We start from the raw sequence: 25,169 nt of genomic DNA, 5'->3' as shown, positions 1-25,169 counted from the left end.
CCATCACAGTTATTTGTGTTCATTACATTGTCCTGTTCTTGTGTTCATGCAGTATTGGCCTCTGTACACTGACCAAAATCTCACTGGTACCCAGATTGGTTCTGGCGGGGTTCTAGACTAAAGTGGGCTACTACATCTCTGCTTTGGTTAACAGAGGGCACAGGGCACTCAGACTTCGGAACCTGATCTTGTCCATGGGAGAGCGATTTATTGGTAACCTGTTGCGACCCTATTGTGCCTTTCTGAGGCCTTTATAGCAGGAGATTTCAGTATGCATTTCTCCTCCCTTTTTCAGTGGAATTGTTATTTCTCCAGCCCCATAAATGGGCATAGTGCTTCAGACAGGACAATGTGGACCCTGCCATAAAGAAAATAGTCTACAGCCCTGATCCCATGAGTCGCTGGGTGCCTCTGGTGACATCAGTAAGAGTTGAGGATGTTCAGGACCACCGATTGGGTCAGTAGGTGACATGAGTTCAGGCTGTTTAAAAGTGGTTACTCTGGAAGTTCATTATCATGGACAGGCTGTGACCCAAAGCTGGCCTTCTGAGGGGGAATTCTGATGGCACCATTGTTTCCACTCATGGCTTCAGAGGCATGTTTATGTGGGGCGTTACAATGGTCAAACAAACTTCAGCTTGTGTCTCATGAATATAGCGGTGCTCTCTGTGTCCGCAGTGGGTGGATTGCTGCTGCCCGCTAACTAACCCCCCTCACTTTGAAATGTTCCGCTTCTGAATGGTGGAGACATCCCAGCAGTGCCCATCGTGGCATAGCTAGTGAGCAGGTCATTCCACCAGCCCCGGCACCCTTTGTACTGCAAGGGAGACTCTCCCATTTCTGGACACAGTGCGTGCTTTGGGGCCTTGTAATCTTTCCGTTGACTTCAATGGGCCTTGGATTGATTGAGGCAACAAAACATCGGAGTCGTAGCAAAACTCTCGGCAGTGAGGTTTGTGAGCTGTAGAAGGGAAGATCTGGAGGCTCCATACTGGAGCACTTTGAACTGAATCTTTGGAGAATACATTGTAGGCACGGGCTAGATGGCCTAACAGGTCTTTTTCCATCTCTGATTTTCTGCCCTATTGAGCTGTGCACTTCATAACCAAAGGCCAGGGTGCTAAATGTTGAGTGAGGTCTATGTAACCTGGTTTTTAAGGTGTTGGGTCTTTAAAATGCACCAATCTAGGACATCAATTAACCTCCCATCCAGTCTCTGGGGCTGGCCGGACGTGCCTTCCCACGGGAAAAGAGTTGCTAGCCCGGCAGCCAGAGAGGCTGAGTCAGGCACTCGGCCTTTCTCTCTCCTCCCTCTCTTTGTCAGATTCATGGCAGAGAGTGAGATCGGAGCCATCCTTTCGCTTCTCCGCATGGAAAATCACAATTGTCCCGTGGAAAAGTTTGGCTTTTCAGGAAGGGCGTTTACTGCAAATCATCTGGGCAAAGTCATTACAGTCATTTCTACCCATCTCCTTTCCACTGGCACGCAGGACATGCCCTGGGCTATGTCCCGCAGGGCTTATAAAGAGAGGTTGGTTTAGATGTTTGTTTTTCTGATGCTCGCCTTGTATTGCAATATCAGGAGCAGAGGAAACTGCCTAAAAATGGAGGGGCCATGGGCGCCCGAACCATGGCCCTGCCCGCGCATCACCCCTCCCCCCCAGCTGTCGCCCTCGCGCTGCCTCTTCCCCGAGGCCCCGCCTCCCTACTCGCTCCCCTTCCCCCCCGCATCGCTCGCCCTTACAGCTAATAAAAAGCCCTCCCACTTGTAAAAGTGATGGGGTTGTGGCCCCGTGCCCCCCCTCATTCCAGCACCCCTGATTGCAACCTACCTTAGCTTTAAAGACAGGCCTTTACCTGAGTTGATACCTCCGAGTGATTTTCTTCCATCTCTCTGTTTGAAAACTACCAGCTGGGGAGCGTCTGGATTTCTACCCTCAGTACTGATTTGATGGTGCTTTACAGAGGAATAAAAAAGAAAGCCCTGCCCTGCAAAATGTATAGTCCAATGGCCCATTTCTGCCGGCAGTAATTCCTCCACAAGGTGCTATAGAAGTCAGTAGGACTGCATGCTGGAGTCACGGTTTGTAGGATCCCAGAGTTGTCATGGCCTAGTGGCATGAGCACTGGACTGGGACTCCGGAGAAGTAGGGGTTCTGTTCCTGACTCTGCCACTGGTGTGCAGTGTGACCTTGAGCAAGGCACTTCACCCTGCCTGTTCCTCTATTTCCCCTCCTACGCTTGTCTATTTAGATAGGAAACTCTTCAGGGCAATGAGGGTCTCTTGCAATGTATTTGTACAGCACCTAGTGCAATAAGGTCCCAGTCTTAGGTAGGGCCTCTAGGTGCGACTATTTTACAAAATAATAGGGCCCTAAATTAGGCCGTGGTGTCACAGGAGATGGTAATAGAGACCGGAGGGTGGGAGGAATGGGCGGCAAAGCTTCCAGCCATGAGTTCCTGTGATTGCGTTGGCCAGTGATGTGCATGTCCTTCGGGTCTCACGAAAGGTTATCTGATATTGTCGCTTTGAGCATCTGTTGGCTGAAAAATAGCTTTAATTTTCAAAATTACATTTCGCTGCTACTCTGCACTGTGTTTTAAAACCTGTTCTGAAATAGCCCCAGTGTTTTCATTGCTAATTGGCTCCTGGAATGAGATGCAGCAGCTCTGTTAGCTGCTCTTGCCCAGGCTCGCTGCGCACTCTTCCTGCCCGCGTTGTTCTGCCCTAGTCCATCAGGGTTTTATGCATGGGCTTCGTTCATGCAGCCTTGGTATCTTTGAAATACTCACTATGGGGGAAGGGGAGGGTTTTTCCAAAGCAAATGGAATATGGGCTGAAGGGACCACAGTGCCAGCTCTGAAGATCCAAGTCTTCTGTCCCTGGATTGCAGGGCAGGGGTGTGTAAGTGGAACAGCCGCCATCTTGGCAGACATACCAGGGATTGAACCGGGGACTTCAAGGCATAGACTGAAATAGCTTGCGATAGGGAGCCAGGCTCTGTCGCTGGGGGCTGTACCAGGCTCCCACCTTCGGGGCATTGGGCACAGTGGGATGCATAACACCTGGATTGCACCATTTCCCCCCACACTGGTGGGACAAAGTGCCCCAAGGCTGCCCACTTCTAAAGGTGATAGGTAAGGCCCCACGGTCCATTATGGTCAATTTCACGGCCATAGGATTGGAAAATGGGTAAATTTCACATTTTCAGACGTTTAAATCTGAAATTTCATGGTGTTGTAACCGTGGGGGTCCCAACCCAAAAGGGGATCAGGGGCAGTTGCAAACCTGTTATTAGGGGAGTCACAAGATTGCCACCCTCACTTCTGTGCTGCCTTCAGAGCTGGACTCTGAAAGCAGGAACTGCAGAGCTTCCTGCAGCCGCAGGAGGTTCCCAGAGGTTGAGGTGGGTCTGATCTCCACACACCCCGCCCCCCCCAGAGCAGCTGTGCAGGAGATGGACAAGTCCTGTCCCTCCCCTGCCCAGCCGGAGCTAGGAGCCCCCTTTCCTGGGGTGCCCCCAGGAACAAGGGGACATCAGATTTCATGGGGAAGGGTTTATTTCACGGTCTGTGACATGTTTTTCACAGCTATGAAATTGGTAGGGCCCTATGATAGGGTAATTCTGCCCATTCAGACCCTAGCCTCTCTTCTGAGTGTCAGCGAAGGGGCAATTCTGATGGTTATACAGCATAGACAGGTGTCTACTAGGACCTAGAGTGAGACCATTAACCCGTTTGCCATACACCATCAAACAGCCATCAGTGGGCCACTGGCGGTTTGTCTACACTGCAATTAAAAACCCAGGGCTGGCCCGAGCCAGCTGACAGGTTCGTGGGGCTCAGGCAAACAGGTGTTTAATTGTGGTGTAGATATTTGGGCTCGGGCCCAGGCTCTAGGACCCTGCAAGGCAGGAGGGTCCCAGAGCTCAGGGTTGCAGCCTGAACATCTACACCACAATTAAACAGCCCCTTAGCCTGAGCCCGTTGTCACAGGCCAGCCGTGGGGGTCTAATCAGAGTGTAGACATTCCCTTAAAATCAGTACCCATGTAGCCTGGACTTGAACCTGCAGGCCAAAGGTGAACGGCTCTGTAGCCAATTGGCCAAGCCCTTGGACTTTTCTCCCTTACGCTTTTTTCAGTATGAGATAAACTCAATGCAGTTTCTCTGCTGTTGATTATTCATCCACAAAGTCCCATGGAGATAAAGTGGTTGGTCGCATCAGTGACTTAGTTACTTACAAAAATGCACCTACCATGTTCTCTAGGAGCAAGTGCAAAAAAATACTACCACGCTATTCGCCCATCACAAGAAACTCAGGGCACTTTCCTGTCAAATCTTCCCCTCTGGAAAAAAGCCTGAGTACTATAGCGAGGCCTTGCAACTTGCCCTAACTGGCCTTGTCTTCCCTAGGGAAAAAAAGAGTGTTTGTAGAGAGTCAGACACTGTGCTGAAATGCAAGTGTGGACAAGGCTGGTGGAGTTCTAACCTGTGTTAGCTGGTCGAGGACCCTCTACGACACACTGGCGTTTCACAGAATCATAGAACGTCAGGGTTGGAAGGGACCTCAGGAGGTATCTTGTCCAACCCCCTGCTCAAAGCAGGACCAATCCCCAATTTTTGGCCCAGATCCCTAAATGGCCCCCTCAAGGATTGAACTCACAACCCTGGGTTTAGCAGGCCAATGCTCAAACCACTGAGCTATTCCCTCCCCCCCTTTCAACACTCTGTCTAAACATGTTTCCCTAGTGGAGACGTGGCCGATGTCGGTCAGCTCTGGTTGGGGGACAAAGGGAGAAGCAAATTCCAGTGTGGGCATGTCTACACTACAAAATGAAGTCAACGTACAGCCACTGCAGCCATTAAAGCGGTGCTGCTTCTGTGGGCGGTGCGTGTCCTCACCAGAAGCGCTTCCGCCAACTTAACTGTGTGGGGCATGGTGGGGCATTGAAAAGATGGCCTGCCTACCCTGCCCTGGGCTGAGAGCTGGAGCCATTTGCCCCCATATAAGTCAGTTGCTACAGCCACCCTCTCCCCCACCAAAACCAGTTCGTACTCTCCTCACCTTGGTGTGGGCCCCGCTGCTGTCCCTGATCCTCGTGGTCTGCTGCAGGAAGTCCTTAGTCGGCTCGGGCTGTCAGCTGTGAACAAGTGATGTAAGTAACACAGTGTCTACACAGACACTGTGTCACCCTAACATCGACCTAAGCGCTACGCCTCTCATGGAGATGGAGTTATTAAGTCGATGTAGTGGGCGACTTCCATTGGTGGGACGGGAGCTACATTTTAGTGTGGACACTTACAGAGTTACCTAACTGTAGTATAGACCAGGCCATTGCTAGACTCCGTTCCCCTTCTCTTCCCCCTCCCTGCCCCTTCCAGCCATACAGCTCAAGCAACTCAGCTGAGATGCACAGGGCCCAAACCATAAACAGCTTCTGGATCAACATCAACAGCTGGTGTTCAATCTGACAGCAAATGGGGAGCTTGAGCTATGGAGAGCACCGGGGTGCCCTGCTCCATGCATGCTCTGGCTGGCTTCTGCTCTAGCTGAAGTTACCAAATAATCTTCAGCTGCAAAACTGGAATCTGCCATTCTCCACAGAGAACACAGCTCCTCCCGTAAGGACAACGGTGGGAGTGGTAGGGTAGGCAGGGTGGAGGTGTGCTGTCCAATATTGGTCTGTGGCCAGTGGAGCCAAGAGAAGAAGGCTTGATAACAAAATGCTTGGGTATGTCGGAAGTGTTTGAGTGACATGACATTGACTGACCATATGCGCCAGCCTTCTTTGTGCCTCTTCTTTCTCCGTCACCTCTTTGTGTGAGGTTTTTAAACAGGGAGCTGGGTCTGATTCTGTGGTCTGCATGCAGGCAGAATGCCACTTGACTGCCTGTAGATCAGGGTCCCAGTGTACACCTTGGAGATGATTCATCTGCCCCCCTAACCAGTACATGGCACTCCTGTCTGTCATGTTACCTGTTTCAATGGGACAAATCTCCGTAAACAACTTGCAGTGAATAATTCTCCCACTGGTTGTTATGACTGACAGAAGCCAGAAATTGAAAACTTAACGGGACTGAAGAGAATATGGAAACTCCAGATGCATCCTGTGCTCGTTTCTCGCTGCATATTGCCACGCTGCTCAGACTGCTGAGATGTAATCTGGGCAGGGGCCGAGTCTTCATAGCTGCTTATAAAACCCCTAGCCCAGCACGGGCACGGTCTTAATAATAATTTCACACTCCGGATTCCATTCCTGTTCACATTCAGAAAGGAGAATTCCAGAAGATCAAGCGTTTAATGAATATATGGAAACGAAGGGCCCTTAATTCCCACTGGCTCGGCTGTGGCCATGTTGATAATGATGCTATGGGTATCGAACCCTGGACCTTCGACACCAGAAAATAGAGGACTCAGTCCTGATCTGCAGTCTTTGTGCTGTTTTATTGCTGGACCTTTGCACATAGCTCTGGCAAATGAGCCTTCTTCCTCTCTTCCAGTGCTCCTTGCTTATTTCAGTCTTGGGTCTGCAGCCCTCTGCCAGTTCAGGGGTGGACTCCCACATGTAACTTGCTCTTCTAGTCCTGGGTCCTCAGCACTGCCCAGATTTTCCTGATATTCAAAACCAAAATGGCCATTACTCACTGAGACCACGGTCCTGTTTTAAGACAGGGTCTCTTATAGGAGTTCCACCCCCCCAACTGTTGCTCTTTTAATTTTTAAATAAGACCCCTCCCATGTGTAATAAAATGTACATGCAGCAGGTTAAAACTTGACCACAGAGGAGTGTGGCTCTCGTAGCGTGAGGACCAGAATAGAAATGGGGAAGATCATTAAAGATAAGAGTCATATAAATCATGCTTTGTTCTCGTGATGCGCTCGTTGCCATGGCACTGCCAAATGCTTTCAAAAAACCGATATGAATACGATATTTTGCACACAAATGGAAATGTCAAAAAACATCTTGAAATCCTAGCATCTCCAGAAGGAGAACCTCAAGCCGTCTCACTGTCGAAGATGGGAAAAGGAAGCAGATGGGTTTAGACTTCAGTGGGAAGATACAGAGGGTATATGGCATTGGATGGATTTTTGCTCAAAATCCCATCCCCCAACCCCATGCTGCTTAATGCCTTGCGTGAGATCTGGGTTCAAGCGTAGACTCTGGAATCCAACCTAATTTAATTTCTGAGCTGGTAGATGAAGGTACCCAAAGCAAATGTTGTTGTTTGTTTTATTATTCTTTGTCTTCCAGTAGCTCCGAGGGCCTCCATCAGAGTTTGGAGGCTTTGTACTAATAGACGGTGCCTTAAAAAGCAGTGTACCTAGACCAGACAACAGAAGTATGATCCCCATTTTACAGATGGGGAAATTGAGACACACAGGCCAGGGACTTGCCCAAGGTCCCAGTCTGTAGTTGAGCTAGAAATTGAAACCAGGTCTCCTGAGTCCCAGTCCTGGGCCTTATCCGCCAGCCATCTTTCCTGGCTGTATGACTCGGTCTCTGCTCTCAAAGCAGCACTTTTAGGCACAATCTGGCTGAAGACCGTGCTTTTGCAGGAGATGTCCGGAATTAACTGGGATGTCCGCGTCCACCTTTAGCCATGAGTTGTGAGAAGGAGGGTTTCTAGTCGTGTGGGGAGGGAGAGGGTTATAGGAGCACCTTGACGGCTTCTCTTCCAACCCTGCTGCCAGGGGAGCCAACCCAGTGGTTTGGGAGCAATGCCCTGTGCAGCTCGCCAGGAGAGACCGGTTCTATTTCTGAGCTTACTCGTCATCTGGGAGAGCTGCAGCATACGGGGCTGGGAAGAGGGGGCAGGGCCTTCTAGCCAGCTAAGGAGTCTGATCCAAAGCCCACTGAAGTCAATGGGATGCTTTACACTCACTTCAGCCAGCATTGAATGAGCCCTAAGGAACTGTTGTTGATTGGCTCTGCAAAGGGCTACGCCCTCCGTTCTCCTCAGCTGGGAAGCCTGACGGCCTTAAAGATAGAAGGGGGGTTACACTGGGAAATATCAGGGGGCTGGAGGAGCGGAAAGGGGCTTGAGTGCACAATGCTGCAATTGTAACGTGGTCATCTTGCAGTCTGCTCTCTGGTACACAGGCCTGATGTGTAAACTCTGCGGAATGCTGCCGGCCAAGGGAAAGCTGCATTACAGAGCCCAGTCACTGAAGATTTGGCACAGGCTTCGGTCGCCAGGTCAGGGCTTGTGCATATGAATGGCAGCATTATTGATTGCCCTAAACCAGCATGAAGATACCCAGAGAGGAAATGGTAACGTTACCTTGTGCAACGGCTAATTGGCTTTAAACGCAGAAAAGAGTTTTAGGAGTTTTTTCCACTGCCTCTTACGAAAAGATAAAGTCATCGTCTTCTCTAGATAGCATGTATTTTGAACGGAGATGGGGGACATGCTGAAGAGGAGAGATCTGTATTTCCTTGACAGTCTGGAAGGTTTTTGTGTCCTATGCAGGGATGGTTAATGCTAACTTCCCTTGAAACCAAAGGTTCATTTCACTAGCTTTATTAATATTCATGGACTGTGGTACCCTCTGTCTGAGGATATCCAGGCACTTTACATACATTAATCAAAACCCATAAGAAATGGGAGATTTATTATCCCCAGTGTCACTGGGAAACTGAGGCTGCATCTTCACATTTGGGCACCTGAGATGAGTGGCCTAAATAACCGGCCTAATTGTCAGAAGTGTTGAAAAAGGGAGTTGGGGATGCTCAGCACTACTGCTAGTCAGACTAGTTATTTAGGTGCCTACATTTACTCCTCTGAGTTTGACAGTTAAGCCCTAAGTGAATTGCTCACTCACCTCAAATCCCTGGCAGAGCTAGTATTAGAATCCAAGTTCTAGCCAAATGCCAGTTCCAACCCCGCCCCTTGTGCTTGAACCAGCGCATCGCACTCTCTGGTAGCAGAGTTAGGCTAAAGAAAGTGGTGCATCTCTCTGCTGCTGATCTGTCTCGTCTGAGATTCTCCGTAGTGCCTGTATCCATCGTCTCCAGTCTGCACAGCGAGATCGCTAGTGGGTCTCAAGGAGTCATTCCTCTCTTCTAATTTCTTTGGGCCTCATCAGAGAACAGTGTGTGCTGATTAATTCAAAGCATCTGCTTCTGCAGGGGTTCCCAGGCTCTTTCATAGCATCACTTCCCACTCAGTCCCTCACCCTGGTCTTTCCCTGCTGGGCCTGAGAATCCTTTGCACATAACACCAGGGCATTTCAGTGGTGTTATTCCAGGAAACAGCGCAGTGATTTCTGGCAATTACCAGTCCAGAGCTGCTGAGCAAATCTTCCACACTGGAATGGCAGAGATGGGCAGTGAGACCTGGCTCTGTCTGAGTTTCATCGACTCTTCTTATCACTCTGGGATACATCGTGTCTCACTTACACTTGTGCACTCCCCTGGCAACCTGACTGGCACAGCGTTTCCTGAGTAATTCATTCATATGGCATGAGCAGAATTATTAGGAGCAGTAAAAGCAAGTGCCTCTTAATGTAATTGATGCTGGGAATAGCTTCCTGAGGAGAGCTTTGCAATTAGCATCGCTATTAATTTTGCAAATGGCCATGCTGAGCCGCCACATAACTGATAGGAAACGCCAGGCACTCTTCATTTGCTAGCGTCCCAAGGAATCCCCTTTTGGAAGCATCTCCCCATTTCTGGAGAGGTGGATAATTCCTCCCATATGGTGTCAGTTGCCTGAAGACCTTGAGTGTCTTGCTACTGCCTAGCAAGGTGGGCTTCCTTAAGCATTTTCCTTGATGGTTGGGAAAGCCAGTCCAAGCAGTTCCAGGGGTTTACCTCTCACCTGCTCTGCAATGCCAGCTTGCAAAGGGATGGGGAACAGGGACTGTGTCTACAACTAGGACTCCGTGTAATGTGGTTAATGTTGTTTGAGCCTTTTGTGAGCTTACATGGAATGAAAGTCACTTCTAGCGAGTGTGATTCTTGATGGGGTATGTGAGAGAAGTGCCTACAATTGGCCCATCTCCACGGCTCCGCCCACATCCTCAAAGGTATGTAGGTGTCTAGGTCCCACTGAGATCAATAGGAGCTAGGTGCCTAAATACCTTTTGAGGATCTGGTCCCTTCTCCCTGTGCTCTTCCTCCAGGTAGACAAAGGGAAGCAACATGGACAAACCCAGTTTCTTACTGTTCACTAAAGAACTAGTGATGGGAATCCCAATTTCAGAGGAAGCTGAGTGGAGATTTAATCAAAAGCCTTTAAGGCAAAAGGAACTATCCCAGCACCCCAAAGCTTCTTAAGTCTGAGTGTGTTAATTTTTACTTTTCCTATGCTTGGCATAACTGGGGGTATAGGAAATGTTGCAGACCCAGCATGGGGAATTAATAAATTGGTGGCACTACCAAAACAAAGCTAGAATCCCTTTGGGGAGTGCAGGGGAGTTCTGCCCATCAGACCCAAAAACCGCCTTATGTTCTTTTGCCAAGCCTATTGCCAGAAACCCCATTCTGTGCTTAGTTTTCATGTCAATTTCAGTTATTGTTTCTTTTCCCCCACAGGTATCTCACGAATTTGCTATTAACTTCAACCCCACCAACCCATTCTGTTCCGGTAAGTACATATGCGGGCCCAGACCTTTCCAGTGTGGGGACCCGTATTTGCTAACTATTAGTCTGCTTAGGACTTGTTACCTCCCCTGTGATATCTTCCAAAGACCTGTTAACTTCATGCCCTGGACAGAGCAGTGTAGCAGGTCCTGACTAAGTCTTCAGTACAGCCTGTGTTCGAGCAGCGCAGCGTCCTGGAGGCTTATAGGACAAAGAGCACTGTATACCTCCTGTACTTTTACAAGCCCTCTTGAAGTTGAAATTCACAGAGCAGGGGCACAATATCCTAGGCACTTGTGCCAACATATGGAGTGTACGATCTAGGTAATATAGACCAAGGGCAGGTCTACTCTTAAAAGGCTGCGTCGGCACACCGGCAGCACTTATGTGAAGATGCTCTTACCCTGATGGGAGAGCGTCTCCCGCCAGCGTAATTAATCCACCTCCCTGAGAGGCGGTAGCTCTGTTGACGGGAGAAGCTCTTCCATCAAGGTAGCACTGTCTACCTGGGGGGTTAGGTCGGTGTAACTACATCGCTCGTGGGTGTGGATTTTTCACACCCCTGTGTAGTGTTGTTATACCGATACAGATCTGCAGTGTAGACCTGGTCTACTAAATTGAATTAAAGTAATCTAATATCCAGGGTCCGCTTAACCCTTTGTGGGGTTAACCCATGTGTCTCCATGGTGCACTTGTCATCATGGGTCAGTATTACTTCTGTTGTTATAGATGGGGGAAACCAAGGGTCCGTCTAAACTACCTGCCGGATCGGTGGGTAGTGATCGATCTATCGGGGATCAATTTATCGCGTCTAGTGTAGACGCGATAAATTGATCCTCAATCGCTCTGCCATCGACTCCTGTACTTCACTGTGGCGAGAGGCGGAAGTGCAGTCGACGCCGCACCGTGAGGACACAAGGTAAGTCGACCTAAGATTCGTCGACTTCAGCTATGCTATTCTCATAGCTGAGGTTGTGTATCTTAGGTCGATTTCCCCCCCACACACTCCCCCCAGTGTAGATCAGGAACAAGGCAAAGAGAGGCAAAGTGACTTGGCCCACGGTCGCCTGGAACTCGAACTCTGCCTCCTCCCTGAGGCCTTGCCGACAGGCGGGCATACTGGCAGGGATGGGAGGATGGAGATAACGACCTAACAAGACTGACAGTCCTGATTCTGTAGGCTGGAGAGAGGAAAGATGGTCCAGTGATTAGGGCACCAGTCTGGTACTCAAGGGACCCAGGTTCAATTCCTGAGTCTGCCACAGACTGCCCTGGGCAAGTCACTTAATCTTTTGGTTTCCTCAGGTTTCAGAGTAGCAGCTGTGTTAGTCTGTATCCGTAAAAAGAAAAGGAGGACTTGTGGCACCTTAGAGACTAACAAATTTATTTGAGCATAAGCTTTCGTGAGCTACAGCTCACGAAAGCTTATGCTCAAATAAATTTGTTAGTCTCTAAGGTGCCACAAGTCCTCCTTTTCTTTTTTTGTTTCCCCAGTTTCCCATCTGATAATGAGATAATCTGATAACAGCACCGCCCTCCCTCCTGGGGATACATAATGAGACTGTGGTGGTCAGATAAGTAATGGGGGACAGATAAGTACCTTCAACAGATGTTGCTGGACAGTGACATTAATAATTGTAACTCTGCAGAACCACGGTGCCAGGGTCCTCCATAAACCTCCTGCTCTAGTGTAGCCTTTTATCAGACTGTTAAACCAGTACTAAACGTTTACTTTAAATAGGAATACACTTCTCTGATTGGTAAACAGAGCAATGCAAGATACTATGCGCTAGTTGCATGTCTGTGCAGATGCACAGAATAATGGTTGAAATACTATTTGACACACATGCTTGGGTGGCACACGTCCTTTTTTACCTCTTGGTAATGACATAATAAATCTTAGGTTGCCATATCATGCCCTATCTTCTATTCATGATAAATTATCTTAAATCAAACCGGGGAGGGGATGAATATCCCTGGAAATGAAGCATCTGAAGATAGCACAGATCTGATTAGGCATGGGTGATGGTGATTGCATTCTACAGGAGTTCCATTCACAGATGAACGTTCCTATCTGCAAGAAAGAGCTGGCTGGGAATGTTTCAGCAGGAACCATGAAATAGTTTAAATTGTCATCAGTAGGCTTCAGATTCAACACCTATCTGAGAGGAATCTCTGGACCTAAGGTCCTTGCTATACGCCGGGTTATATGTGCAGACTCAGACAGCACGGTACTGGGTCATGTTCAGACAGTTCTCTTTCTATTCGGAAGTGGATATCAAATTTGTTCTGTGGAAAGAGCCAAATTATGTCAAATTATGCCGTTATATTACCCTTGAAGCACAGCGGAGTTAACAGTGGGATGCTTTCACAAACATCAAAGTGAAGAATAGGATGCTCAACCTTTCATTCGTAAAATGAGAGAAAATGGTGCAGGGCCCCTTAGAACTAATGTTGTATTTCTCCTCTTTGGTCATTTTTGCATGGAATTACCCAGTTTACACATACAATCACAGTAATTCTGTGCATAAATTAGGTGCACAATTGAATACCAAAGTTTTATATTTTAAAAAGGGGGTTAGTGTAACCATTGGGGTTAAGTGTTAACACCTCCATTGAAATGAACAGGGCAATTCAGACCTCTCAGAGCTACTATTGCAGACTCAGGCAGGTACCGCAGCATCCATTCTGCTCCGTGCACCCTTTGAAGGTTTCCTTGGCAGTCATAGCAACATATTTGGTAAAATGAAAGCTTGCCAAAACTTACTTAGAACTGCAGAGGGCTCGGGGGTCTCCCCCCACTGTATTACAGGTGGGATTTTCAAGAGCGTCTAAGTGACTCAGAAGCACAAGTTCCATTGACTTTGATGAGAGTTGAGAGCCTGAGTCACTTAGGCGCTCTTGAAAATCCCATCCTAAAATAGACACTTAGACCCAGATCCTGCAACTTCTTGCATGCAGGCAGATTGCTGTGCTTAAGGGGGAGCCCTGTCGACTCCAATAATTCTCCAGGAAAGTCACAGCGGCCCTCATGCACGCAAGTGGTTGCAGAGTAGGGGTTTTACTGGTAGCTGAAATTATGCATACAGCAGCTGGGCCCACCGTGACTGTACTGCAATACTTTACCCCTTGGAATCAGCTATATTCAAACACAAGAACGGCCAGACTGGGTCAGACCAAAGGTCCATCTAGCCCAGTATCCTGTCTTCTGACAGCAGCCAATGCCAGGTGCCCCAGAGGGAATGAACAGAACAGGGAATCACTAAGTGATCCAACCCCCGCCACCCCACCCCATTCTTTAGAGCCGAAGCCTTAACCCGTCAGTAAGAAGGGGAGAGAAAATTATTAGTTCCAGTTGATATTTATTCTGTCTTCAAAATCTCTGTGTGTGTGTGTGTGTGTGTGTGTGTGTTCAGAGGCAGATAGATATAACTTTTGCATGAGTGTACTTTAAAAGAGAGATGAAGGGATGGGAAAGAATGGAGCTGAGAGTTCAGGACACAGCTGGAAATTGAACCTCTCAGTGCAGCCACATTCAAATCTTGCATCTGTGCAAAGACTTTGGTGGAGGCTGGTCTCCTAGGTGATCAGAGCACAGATGACCCTCCAGGGAATCGGCGTCATGCTGTTCCGGTCAGGCTGGAAGGCATTGCCATCAGCTAGTGGTCTGAGGCTGCAGGCATGCAATAGCCTGTGTGTTTCCTTTTTGTGTGTCTTTACTCCTAGATATTTCCATTTGAGCAATGTGACGTTCGCTTGTCCAAGCAGCTTGGATTCCTGCTTCCCGCCCTGGCCACAGAGTTGGCTGTTGCACATTAGCAGAGCATTGAGTTTAAAGCCACATTCTGTCCTCTGATGTGTGTGGGTGGCTCCCTTTTGAAATGCCAGCTCCCTTTGCTCCCACGTTGCAGAGCAGAATTTGGCCTCGTTATTTCAGAAGTGAGGAACTTATTTAAAAAAAAACATTTTTCTCGGCTACCTAAGCCAACAAGAGAGAATGCAGTAACTTCAGAGCTAGCCACCCCCAAGCCACTTGCATAACCCAAGCTTGTAAATCTGCTGCCAACAATAGAAGTCCCCTGCAAGCTGTTGGGAGAGTTCAGACAATGGACGTGGTAGGGATAGACCAATGTAATCCTTATCAGATGATCACCCATGGCAAACAGTCAATAAGGCGTCTGCTCCAGGGATGGATTATTTCCTTGTGTAGCCTGAGCTGAGACAGTCCTGTATCCCTAGTCTAACTTGCTGACGGGCATGTACATACCTGAGCAGGGCTATCAGTAACGAAAGCAAAAGAGCCTCCTCTAACACTTTCAGAACTTCAGTGAAACTTCTTGGTTCAAGTTTCCATTCAGACTGTTCCTCTGAGTGTGGCTTCTCTCCACTCCTTTCCCTGCTTTATGGCTGCCTCAGTTTTTTCTTGGGCATGGTGAGATTCTTTAAGGGCATTTATTTGTGCTCCTGCTCAGGCAGGTTCTTCACGTGGCTTGGTATATTTCCAAAAAACAAAAGGAAGCCCTATCTGAATTCAGGCATTAGAAACTCTTTCTCTCTTAACCACAAGGGCTCAGGTGTCTGCTGGAAAAGGTTTGTCGAAGCCAAAGGCATTTGAAGCCTTGTTTTCTGAAGTTCTGAGCATCCACAACTCCAGAGGAAGCCAGCAGGTGGTTTCAAGAAACACTGGTGGTAGACTGTATGGCCCAGTGGTTAGGGCACTGGACTAGAACCCAGGAGACCTAGTGTCTACTCCTGATTCAGCCACTGACCTCGACTAACTTCACCTCTCTGTGTCTGTTTCCGTTACCACTTCTTGCCTGTCTGTTTGACTGGTCGGGTATAGTGCTGTTTGTATGGTCTCTCGCAGAAGTGGGCTCAGATCTCTGGTGGGGCTACAAGATGCTACTGTAAGATAAGTAGCAAAGTGAAATTTTGCTTTAGAGATCTCAAGCTTCTACCCATTGTATCTGAAATTCATTTTGATGTGTATGTAGAAGGTTACTTCAAGGAGCCGGCCTGGAGGCTGTCTAGTTAATGTCTGGTTTGTCTGGTTCTCTTGAAGGAGTGGAAGGCATTGTCCAAGCATACTCAGCCTGTCTGCCTCACATACGCTTCTACGGACCAACCAACTTCTCTCCCATTGTCAATCACGTGGCTCGGTTTGCTGCCCAGGCTACCCATCAGGAGTTTGCAGCGGTAAGTTAACAAGCGTCTGTCGTTTTATCTGTATCCCTGCCTTGGCTTGGAATTTCAAAGCAAGACTCATTAAGCTTACCATCTTTTTATCTCCTCGAGGGCACAGGATCATAGAAGTGCAAGATAAAAAAGACCTATTTGATAACTTAATCCGTCCCTTGCAGGCACAGGCTGTGGTCCCTTGGTAGAGGATGTATCAGATGTCAGTGATATGTACCATGCTTGATCTAAGCCAACAGGCCAGTCACTAGCTCTGTTTAAAAGCTGAGGGGATGTCTCACTGGTAAAGGCATGGAACAGCTATATCTAGGGAAGAAGTAATTTCAGATACCGTATGTTTAAACACTGTTGGTTTTAGTAAGACCCGCTGCTGCAGGTTCATGACAAAGGCAGATACAATGACAAAGGCATTGATATCGTGGAATTCGGAGTTTGAGGTTCTGTTCGGGGACCTATAGCCTCTGTCACTGCAACCGTGGAGCATCTTGTAGGCACCATGGAATTAACCTCCATGCCCCTGGGTGGTAAGGAAGTGGTGTTCTCTCCATAATACAGATGGGGAACTGAGGCACAAGGACATTAAGCAACTCGCCCAAACGCACAGGAAATCAGTGGCTGAGCCAAGAATTGAACCCAGGTCTCCCGAGCCCCAGTTTAGTAACCCCAAGGGCCATCTTTCTTCCTCTTGTGCCATGTGTGTTTTCAGGCGAGTGAAGAGATGCGGTTTATCCTAGGTACTTATCTCACTATTATAGTGTCTGAGAACCTCTGAACACCCCTGTGAGGCAGTGCTTTTATCCCCATTGCCAGCGGGGGACCTGAGACACAGAGAGGCCCAGTGTCTTGGCCAAGGTCTGTACCAGAGCAAGGAGCTCGGCCTGGGTCTCCAAAACCCCAGGCTGGGCACTGCAACCACTGGACCAGGCCTCTGATCGACTTTTTTTTTTTTTTTTTTTCCGGTGCCCTTACCACACTGGCAAACAACTGTGTGATTTATTTCTTGACATAATACAGTTTGAGTCATTTCCTAGGTTAAACTCCGTGGGCGAGGTTTGGGAAAGCAGTCAGTGTCAGTGTTAATTTTTGCTCCCGTTAAAAGTTAGTGGGAGTCGGTGGGACATGCGTTAATTGCTACAGCTTACGGACGATGAGTATGTATGGCCCACGGATAGGATACGCCGAAAGAATGATTCATCTAAAATAAGGAACTCTACTATTTCCCCGTGCCCCTCGTTTTAATAGGTGTCTTTCAAACACAAGTGCTCCAGCTACACTGTGATGAGCATAACAGGCAGGAGAGGAGGAGACGATAGAATGCAGGGTGGGAGGGCTAATGCTGTTTGATACAAAGCCCATCTTTGCAGGTGTAGAACAGTGTTTCGTGTCTGGGAGCTTGGCTTTCGGGCTCCTGTGTTGTGTTCAGTGGTTTTGGAAACACAAGCAAGCAGACTGGCAAATGGGTTGCGACTGAGGGCTCGTCTTCACTGGACATCTTTACCATGAGTTAATGGGCTGCTGCGCATTTGGTCAAGGCTGCAAACATTTCTTCTTTACTCTGGGGATCAGCCATATAGGACAACCCTAGGATCCCAACTTGAGGCTGACCGCCATTAATTACATCAAGGCAAAAGCCTCATCTACACTAGGATTTTGCCGTGAGGTAGCAATCTTGATGTCTTCACTGCAGAAAAGGCCTGAGTCACAATCTGTGTCCCAGTTCCCCTTGCTCCAAGGGGTGTGTGTGTGTGTTGGGGTTCTGGGGGGTAAAGTACCCAGTGCCTGCTTTATACCTGGTACATTCCCTGGAGCACTGGCCGCATGCATGCAGAGTCAGATTAATTTAGCAGCCCCACCAGGGCTGCTCTCCTTTCCACTGCTACCCCCAGCATGGGTAGCCAGCCCAGGGGAGTAAGGGGCTCCTTATGTCTCCTGACTACTATTTCAGTGCACAGGATGGGCTACAACCTGGCCCATGATGAGTTAAAGCCACTCAGTTTGATTGTTGCGAAGCTTACAACAACTTGCCTGGCAAATCGGGTGGCCTGCAGGGAGGGTAGATTATTTTATTGATTTGGCATTTGGGGGTGGAATGGGGAGGATATCTGAACTTTTCATGGCTCCTGGGGTACCTGGAAAATGTAGGTTGAAGGAGCTATGACTCTCGGGGGGGTGAATAATCCATACCTCTGAGCATGGTAGCTATGCCACCGCATAGTGCAGATACAGCTAAGTCAACAGAAGAATGCTTCCATGGACCTAGCTGCCATTGCTCAGGGAGGGGGTGTTCCTACAGTGATGGAAAACCCCCTTCCATTGGTATAGGATGTAACTATGCTATGGGGTTAATCGGCATAGCTACAGCACCATAGCTATAGTCCCCCGAGTGTAGACATGACATCAGCTTCCTTTCCAGGCCATGTACAATTTAAGCTGACTTGAGAAATGGGGAAGAAAAGATCCGTACAATTAATAACATAAGACCTGCAAGGCGTCTTGTTGTTGCTTTTAAAACAAAAATGTCTCCTGCATCTGTCTTACACTGGTCTTACCTCTGCTGTCCTGTAAATGTCTGGAGTATTAGTAAGATCATGATGTAACAATTGGAACCTGAGCAATTGGAGAGAGAGGAAATTCTTATTCAGATGGGTTTTTAAACTCTTTGGTTTATTTAGCTCCAACACACAACTAACAGTTAGGAGGAAAATCTTTGTTAAAGATTCAGCATCCTCACTCTTCCAGTTAAGGGCAGAAAAGGCTCCCACTCCAGTTCTCTGGGTCTTCCAGGGAAGACTTGATATACCAAAGGTGAAAAGCAATCAACAAAGAAAACTTTAGTTTTATAACACAGTTCAGGTCTTCAGATGTCCTAAAGAAGCCACAAAGAGGGAACAACCTGTTTATTTCCTTTGCAAGGAAATTCCACTTAACAGTACACGCAATATGTACAGATCGCTGCTCAATAGCCAAGACGTTTGTGTCTCAAAGGGTATGTCTACACTACGAAATTAGGTCGATTTTATAGAAGTCTATTTTTAGAAAGCAATTTTATACAGTTGATCGTGTGTTTCCCCACTAAACGCATTAAGTCGGCGGAGTGCGTCCACAGTACCGTGGCAAGCGTTGACTTTTGGAGCGGTACACTGCGGGTAGCTAACCCACAGTTCCCGCAGTTTCTGCTGCCCATTGGAATTCTGGGTTGAGCTCCCAATGCCTGATGGGGCAAAAACATTGCGGGTGGTTCTGGGTACATGTCGTCAGTCACCCCTCCCTCCCTCCATGAAAGCAATGGCAGACAATCATTTTGCGCCCTTTTTCCTGGATTGCCCGCGCAGACGCCATAGCACGGCAAGCATGGAGCCCACTCAGCTCACCGCTGCAGTTCTGAGCATTGTAAACACCTTGCGCGTTATCCTGCAGTTTGTGCAGAACCTGCAAAAGCAAGCGAGCAGAGCAGGATCTAAAGCCTGCAGTAGGGGGCAGGAATCCCAGTCTCCAATCTCAGGGGCTTCAGAAAGAGTTGTCTTTCCTGACTAGGTCTCAAAGAGCTGGACATTGTTCTAGCAAGTCCTAGACCAAGGATTCAGCAGGGGCAGGTTGAGAGCCCTCCACTCCTGGGGAAGTTTCACTCTGAACCCCTAGGGCTAGACAAGAAGCGGCAGGTGTTTTCCCACTCCTTTTCCCCCTCTGTCCCTTCCCCCAGTTTCTTTACTTCCCTTCTCCCCACCTCTCTCTTACTCGCTGTAAGAATCATACAAGGACCACGGTTAAAAAGTGAAAGGAAAAGTCAGCGAAACCAATATTCCCATTGTTATTGCGGCTTGCTGTGTGCTCCACCATATCTGTGAGAGTAAGGGGGAGACGTTTAAGGCTGGGTGGGAGGTTAAGGAAAATCGCCCGGTGGCCAACTACGCACAGACAGACACCAGGGCGGTTAGAAAAGCACAGCTGGGCGCCCTGCGCATCAGAGATGCTTTGAAAACCAGTTTCATGACTGGCCAGGGTATGGTGTGACAGTTCTGTTTGTTTCTCCTTGATGAAAACCCACCCCCTTGGTTGACTCTGCTTCCCTGTAAGCCAACCGCCCTCCCCTCTTCGATCACCGCTTTCAGAGGCAATAAAGTCGTTATTGTTTCAAAATCCTGCATTCTTTATTAATTCGTCACACAAATAGCGGGAAAACTCGCAAGGTAGTCCAGGGGGGGTGGGGGGGAGGAGGGAAGCACCAGGTGGGGTGGTGGATGATGGGAGGAGGGAAGGACAAGGCCACACAACTGTTCAAAACTTATTGAATGCCAGCCTTCTGTTGTTTGGGCAATCCTCTGGGGTGGAGTGGCTGGGTGCCCATAGCCTCCCTCCCCGCGTTCTTGGGCGTCTGGGTGAGGAGGCTGTGGAACTTGGGGAGGAGGGCGGTTGGTTACACAGGGGCTGCAGCGGCGGTCTGTGCTCCTGCTGCCTTTCCTGCCGCTCCACCAGACCCCTGAGCATGTCAGTCTGCTCCCCCATTAGCCTCAGCATTGCATCCTGCCTCCTCTCATCGCGCTCCTTTAACGCAGGGATCGGCAACCTGCGGCATGCATGCCGATTTTTGTTCCGTTCGCCTGGCCGCCGGCCCCGCTCAGCCCAGCCCGGGGTTCCGTCCATGCCTTTGGAGATTTTGGCATATATATTGGCATTTCGTCTTTTGGAACAGAGTTCTGCCTGCATGGATTCTTCTCCCCAGATAGCGATCGGATCCAATACCTCCCGTTCTGTCCATGCTGATGAGCTCGCCACGCTGGCCAAACAGGAAATGAAATTCAAAAGTTCCCGGGGCTTTTCCTGACTAGCTGGCTAGTGCATCTAAGTTTACAGTTTTCAGAGTAGCAGCCGTGTTAGTCTGTATTCGCAAAAAGAAAAGGAGGACTTGTGGCACCTTAGAGACTAACCAATTTATTAGAGCATAAGCTTTCGTGAGTCCAGAGCAGTCACAATGGAGCATTCTGGGATAGCTCCCAGAGGCCAATACCGTCAAATTGCATCCACAGTACCTCAAATCCAGAACACCGATGTCGATTTTAGTGCTACCCCCCTTGCCAAGGTGGAGTACAGAAACCGGTTTTAAGAGCCCTTTACATCAACAAAACCGGGTTGGTTGTGTGGACGGATTTAGTTTTAATTCGACCTAATGCAGCTAAATTTGACATAATCGCATACTGTAGACCAGGCCTAACTCTGCTGATTTTGACGTGGTCTGTGATCAAAAGTGAACCTTGAGCTGAGGGACAAGTTTTTTAAAAAATCCCTGTAAAGTCAGAAAAATATTTGACATCTTTATTTACAGTTTTTTAAGTCATGTGGGCAAACTGCCGATTCTGTGCCAGCAACCCAGTTCCAAAATGATGCTTCAAGCCACTCTACAATCCCGGAAGTCCTGGTTAATTAGCCCATCAGACTGTTTACACAACGTGCCAAAAAGCTGCTTGTTATCTCTAAGGATGGCCCTTGTGACTCCGCTCTGTTTCATTAACCGGTGAGGTTCTGTCTCGTTCTGGAGAGACTGTACCAGGATGTTAGCAGTGGTTTATGAGGCCAGGTTTTGCAGGTTACTTTCTGTTTAAGCAGGTAGGAAGGAAGGGCTCAGAGGAACATGGTAATTTAAAGAGACTCATGCAGCTGAAATAAAATAATGGCCTAAAAGGGAGGGAATCGCAGGACTGCAAGCGGATGGGTGTGAACCAGTTTCTAATGCACTGGAATCCCACGCTTGTTCTCAGACTGAACTATCCTGTGCACCAAGAAGAACTTCTGGGCTCCTAGGTGCTTCAGGTCAATCTAGTCTGATATCCAGTAGTGGTCCTGTCCCAGGGTGCCTGTGCCACAAGGGAAGTTGAGCCCAGCCCCATCTGACACTAATCAGCTGATGCTATGAGGCCAGGGACCAGGTGAGGGCTGAAGATGACCCAGTCCTCATAAGACTCCAGTGAGATGGAAATCTGCATGGGGCAGGGGAGCTTCAGGAGAACAGACCCATAAAGGGGGCTCGCCCCACCGGCTAGGCGAACGACCTGGCTGGGATACCTGCTACTGTGTAGGCACCAGCAGAAGCTTCTGGGGAAGAGACCTTAGGAGAGGCGAGGTAGCAGGGCCTGGTTCACCTGTTTCGATTAACTTTTTGAACTGTTTTGTTGGAGCAATAAATGCATCCCTGTGGCAAGGGACTCAACAACTGACATGGGTGGGAACTTCACTGGATGCGCTGGCTGGTGAGTGGGCCCGCCCCTTACATAGGAGTGGGGAGACAGTGCTATACATTGTCACTGGGTACGATCCCCACTAGAGCATCTCCTCCTAGCTGCTCTGGGGATTAGCTCCTTCCTCGTCCAACACATCCTTCTGCCGCCCGTTTGGGCACTCAGCTGCCTCTCTCACTCTGTGTTACTCAGGGAGCTCTGTCTTCATAGCTTGGCCCTCCAGCCAGGTCAATGTGCTTTTTCAATTCCAGGTGTTGTTCGTCTTTCCATCCAAAATGGCTGACTTCTCCCTCACTGCCCTGTTTGTGCCACTTCCCCAGTGTTTGGTAGGGGAACCCAGGCCCACCCTCTACTCTGGGTTCCAGCTCAGGAACCCTCTAATAAGGGCCAAAGTCTGCAATGTCCCACTTTGCTGTCGTTTCCCTGAGCCTTTTCCTACACCACCGGTCTCAGGCTTTTGCTCCACCACCCTTCTCGATATACCCTTCCTTCAGGGCCTGGAACCCTGGGGGTTTCTACACTCCCCCTGGGTTTCCTTCCTTCCCTGTCTAGCATCCAGAGCGTGGCTGCAGGCTCTTTCACTGCAGCCCCCATTTCCGCTGCTGACTTCCTGGCTTTCTACAACATAGGAACGGCCAGACTGGGTCACACCAAAGGTCCATCCAGCCCCGGATCCTGTCTTCCAACAGTGGCCAATGCCAGGTAATTCAGAAGGAATGAACAGAACAGGGAATCATTAAGTGATCCATCCCCTGTCGCCCATTCCCAGTGTCTGGCAAACAGAGGCTGGGGACACCATCCCTGCCCATCCTGGCTAATAGCCATTGATGGACCTATCCTCCATGAACTTATCTAGTTCTTTTTTGAACCCTGTTATAGTCTTGGCCTTCACAACATCCTCTGGCAAGGAGTTCCACAAGTTGGCTGCGCGTTGTGTGAAGAAATACTTCCTTTTCTTTGTTTAAAACCAGCTGTCTATTAATGTCATTTGTTGACCCCTAGTTCTCCTGTTAGAAGAAGGAGTAAATAACACTTCCTTATTTACTTTCTCCACACCAGTCATGATTTTATAGACCTCTATCATATGCCCCCCCCTTAGTCATCTCTTTTCCAAGCTGAACAGTCCCAGTCTTCTTAATCTCTCCTCCTATGGAAGCAGTTCCATACCCCTAATAATTTTTGTTGCCCTTTTCTGTACCTTTTCCAGTTTCAATATTTCTTAAATAGTCCCATGTGTTCCTTCTCAGCTGGGCTCCATCATCAGTCCAGGGTTACTGAGCCCACTTAATTCCCCTAAGGTGTAGCCTATCCACTTAATTGGCCCCTTCTCAGCCTTGTTAACCGTTCCTACGCTAGGGTTGGGGGGGGGCACACCCCATCACACATGCGCATATCAACATGCATTACAGCTGTCAAACACAGGCCCCATGGGCTGTGCTGGGGCCAGCCTGTGTGGTGTGTTGATGTAGCCTGTATGACCTGTTCTGTACAGAGCCTCGGCTTTCGTTTGCAAATATCATTTGTAGCCTTCCTGACCGCAAAGTGAACTTTCAAGATGTGAAGTGAGTGCAAACCAATGTCATGTCTGCTTGAGTCTGCAGACAGCCTGAAACAGTGACTTGGGCATGAGCTCCCATTAATCGCATTGGCTTGTCAGCTCTAGAGTCCAGGAAACGTATTGTCCATGCTGACTGTTCCGTGGCTGGTCTAGTGATCCGAAAAGGGGTGGGAATGGAGCCCTCGAATGGTGGGGAGGGAGTTCCTGGCAGGGAAGGAAATGCCCAGCTTGGAAAGAGGGAGGGGGAAGAGTCAGGGAGAGAAGCAAAAGGCGGGAGCAGCAGTAACTGAAAGGAGAGCAGGTCTTCTCACCGAGTGATACCGAATGGGATGATGAGGTCCTGGATAAATAATCAATGCCAACTTATTCATGACGCGAAGGCTACGTTCTCCCCTTAATCTCTGTGAAATCCTCCCGTTGACATCCGTGGGGAAGCATGAAGGCCTGAGTCTGTATTCTGGCCCCCAGACTGTAATCAAACCTGGAATCTGGCCCCTGCCACCAAATGAGTTGACACCCCTGCTTGAGAGGGAGGAAAACCCCACTGTGCCACCAAGGTTCTTACAATTCATGAGTGTCTTAGGTGCCCGAAGGGAGTTGGGGGGTGAATCAGCCCACGTGTTGTGGTGTTGGAAGACTAGAGTAGTTACCACAGAGTCCCTCCCCTACAGCCCCCATGCTAAGGACAAGGGCCTGGGGTGCAAAGCCCCACTTGAATGTGAGGCTCCTAAAAGGGCCAGGTCCAAAACAGCTGTTTGCCTTGCTGGTACTTAGGCCAGCTCTGAAAGCACCAGGACAGCTATACGACATTGCACCCTGGAGCCACAAGTGTGTACGTTCGCCTCCCCGGAGCCTTGTTTGGCAACTTCTGCATTAAAAGGCAGGAGTTTAGAGTTTCACACCTCCTTAACGCCCTCCTGAGCATCTCTTATCCCTGGCCAAATGTTCCCACTCCCAGACTGAGCAGAACTTATTCCAAGGCCTTGTCTAAAGTGGGGTTACTCCTGATTACAGCATTCAGTGGCCAGCAACCAGCCTAGCCCCACAGCGAACCCATAGTGTAGACAGAGTTAGCAGTTATCAGTTGGTGGTTGCTTTGGTGCAGCTTCCATGAAGGGTGAGCTCAGCCAATGCAAATTGTGGCTTTGCCCATCTCCCATAGGGGTTTGCATTGATGCTCTGCACTAGTCACCAGTGAGGGATTCCCGTCCTAGACAAGGCTGAGTTCTTTCCTGCTTACGCGGCAGGGATTACGTTTGCTACCCTAAGTGAGAGCAGGATACTGCGCTAGTGGTGACAGATCTGCCGTCCATTTTGGTCTCCCGGGTCAGAGCCAGTGGCCAGCCTGAGTGATGTTGTCTTTCTGCCTGGGCCCATGGAAACAGCTCTGTTCCCTCCACACTGTGCCCCAGTCCCGAATGCCAACTGGCTGCATAATTATCCTGCCTCCCCATTACCTGTCTCCAGCAATTTTTCAAACTGTCTGCGGTGATAACTCTGCTGTTCTTCCTTTTAAACCCGGTCCCTTGGTTTCAAGCTTGTGAGAGACCAACTCGCACGTTCGCCCGGGCAGAGCCGAGAGAGAGCTGCAGCTGCA

At 49.0% G+C, this 25,169-nt stretch overlaps 1 protein-coding gene across 2 annotated transcripts in view; it reads left to right on the top strand.

The window, feature by feature from the left end:
* CPNE2 (copine 2) overlaps positions 1 to 25,169 on the top strand; it is a 151,463-nt gene that overhangs the window by 104,358 nt on the left and 21,936 nt on the right. For both annotated transcript variants that reach the window (XM_084644288.1, XM_084644289.1), the window contains exons 13-14: positions 10,541 to 10,592; positions 15,651 to 15,784. In XM_084644288.1, coding sequence (XP_084500414.1) covers positions 10,541 to 10,592; positions 15,651 to 15,784 — 186 coding nt within the window. The remainder of the gene's footprint in view (positions 1 to 10,540; positions 10,593 to 15,650; positions 15,785 to 25,169) is intronic.

This window comes from Lepidochelys olivacea (genome assembly GCF_965140295.1).
Source record: "Lepidochelys olivacea isolate rLepOli2 genome assembly, chromosome: 12".
Taxonomy (NCBI): domain Eukaryota; kingdom Metazoa; phylum Chordata; order Testudines; family Cheloniidae; genus Lepidochelys; species Lepidochelys olivacea.
Note: the sequence above shows the minus strand (reverse complement) of the source record. Positions and strands in the feature narration are given on the sequence as shown.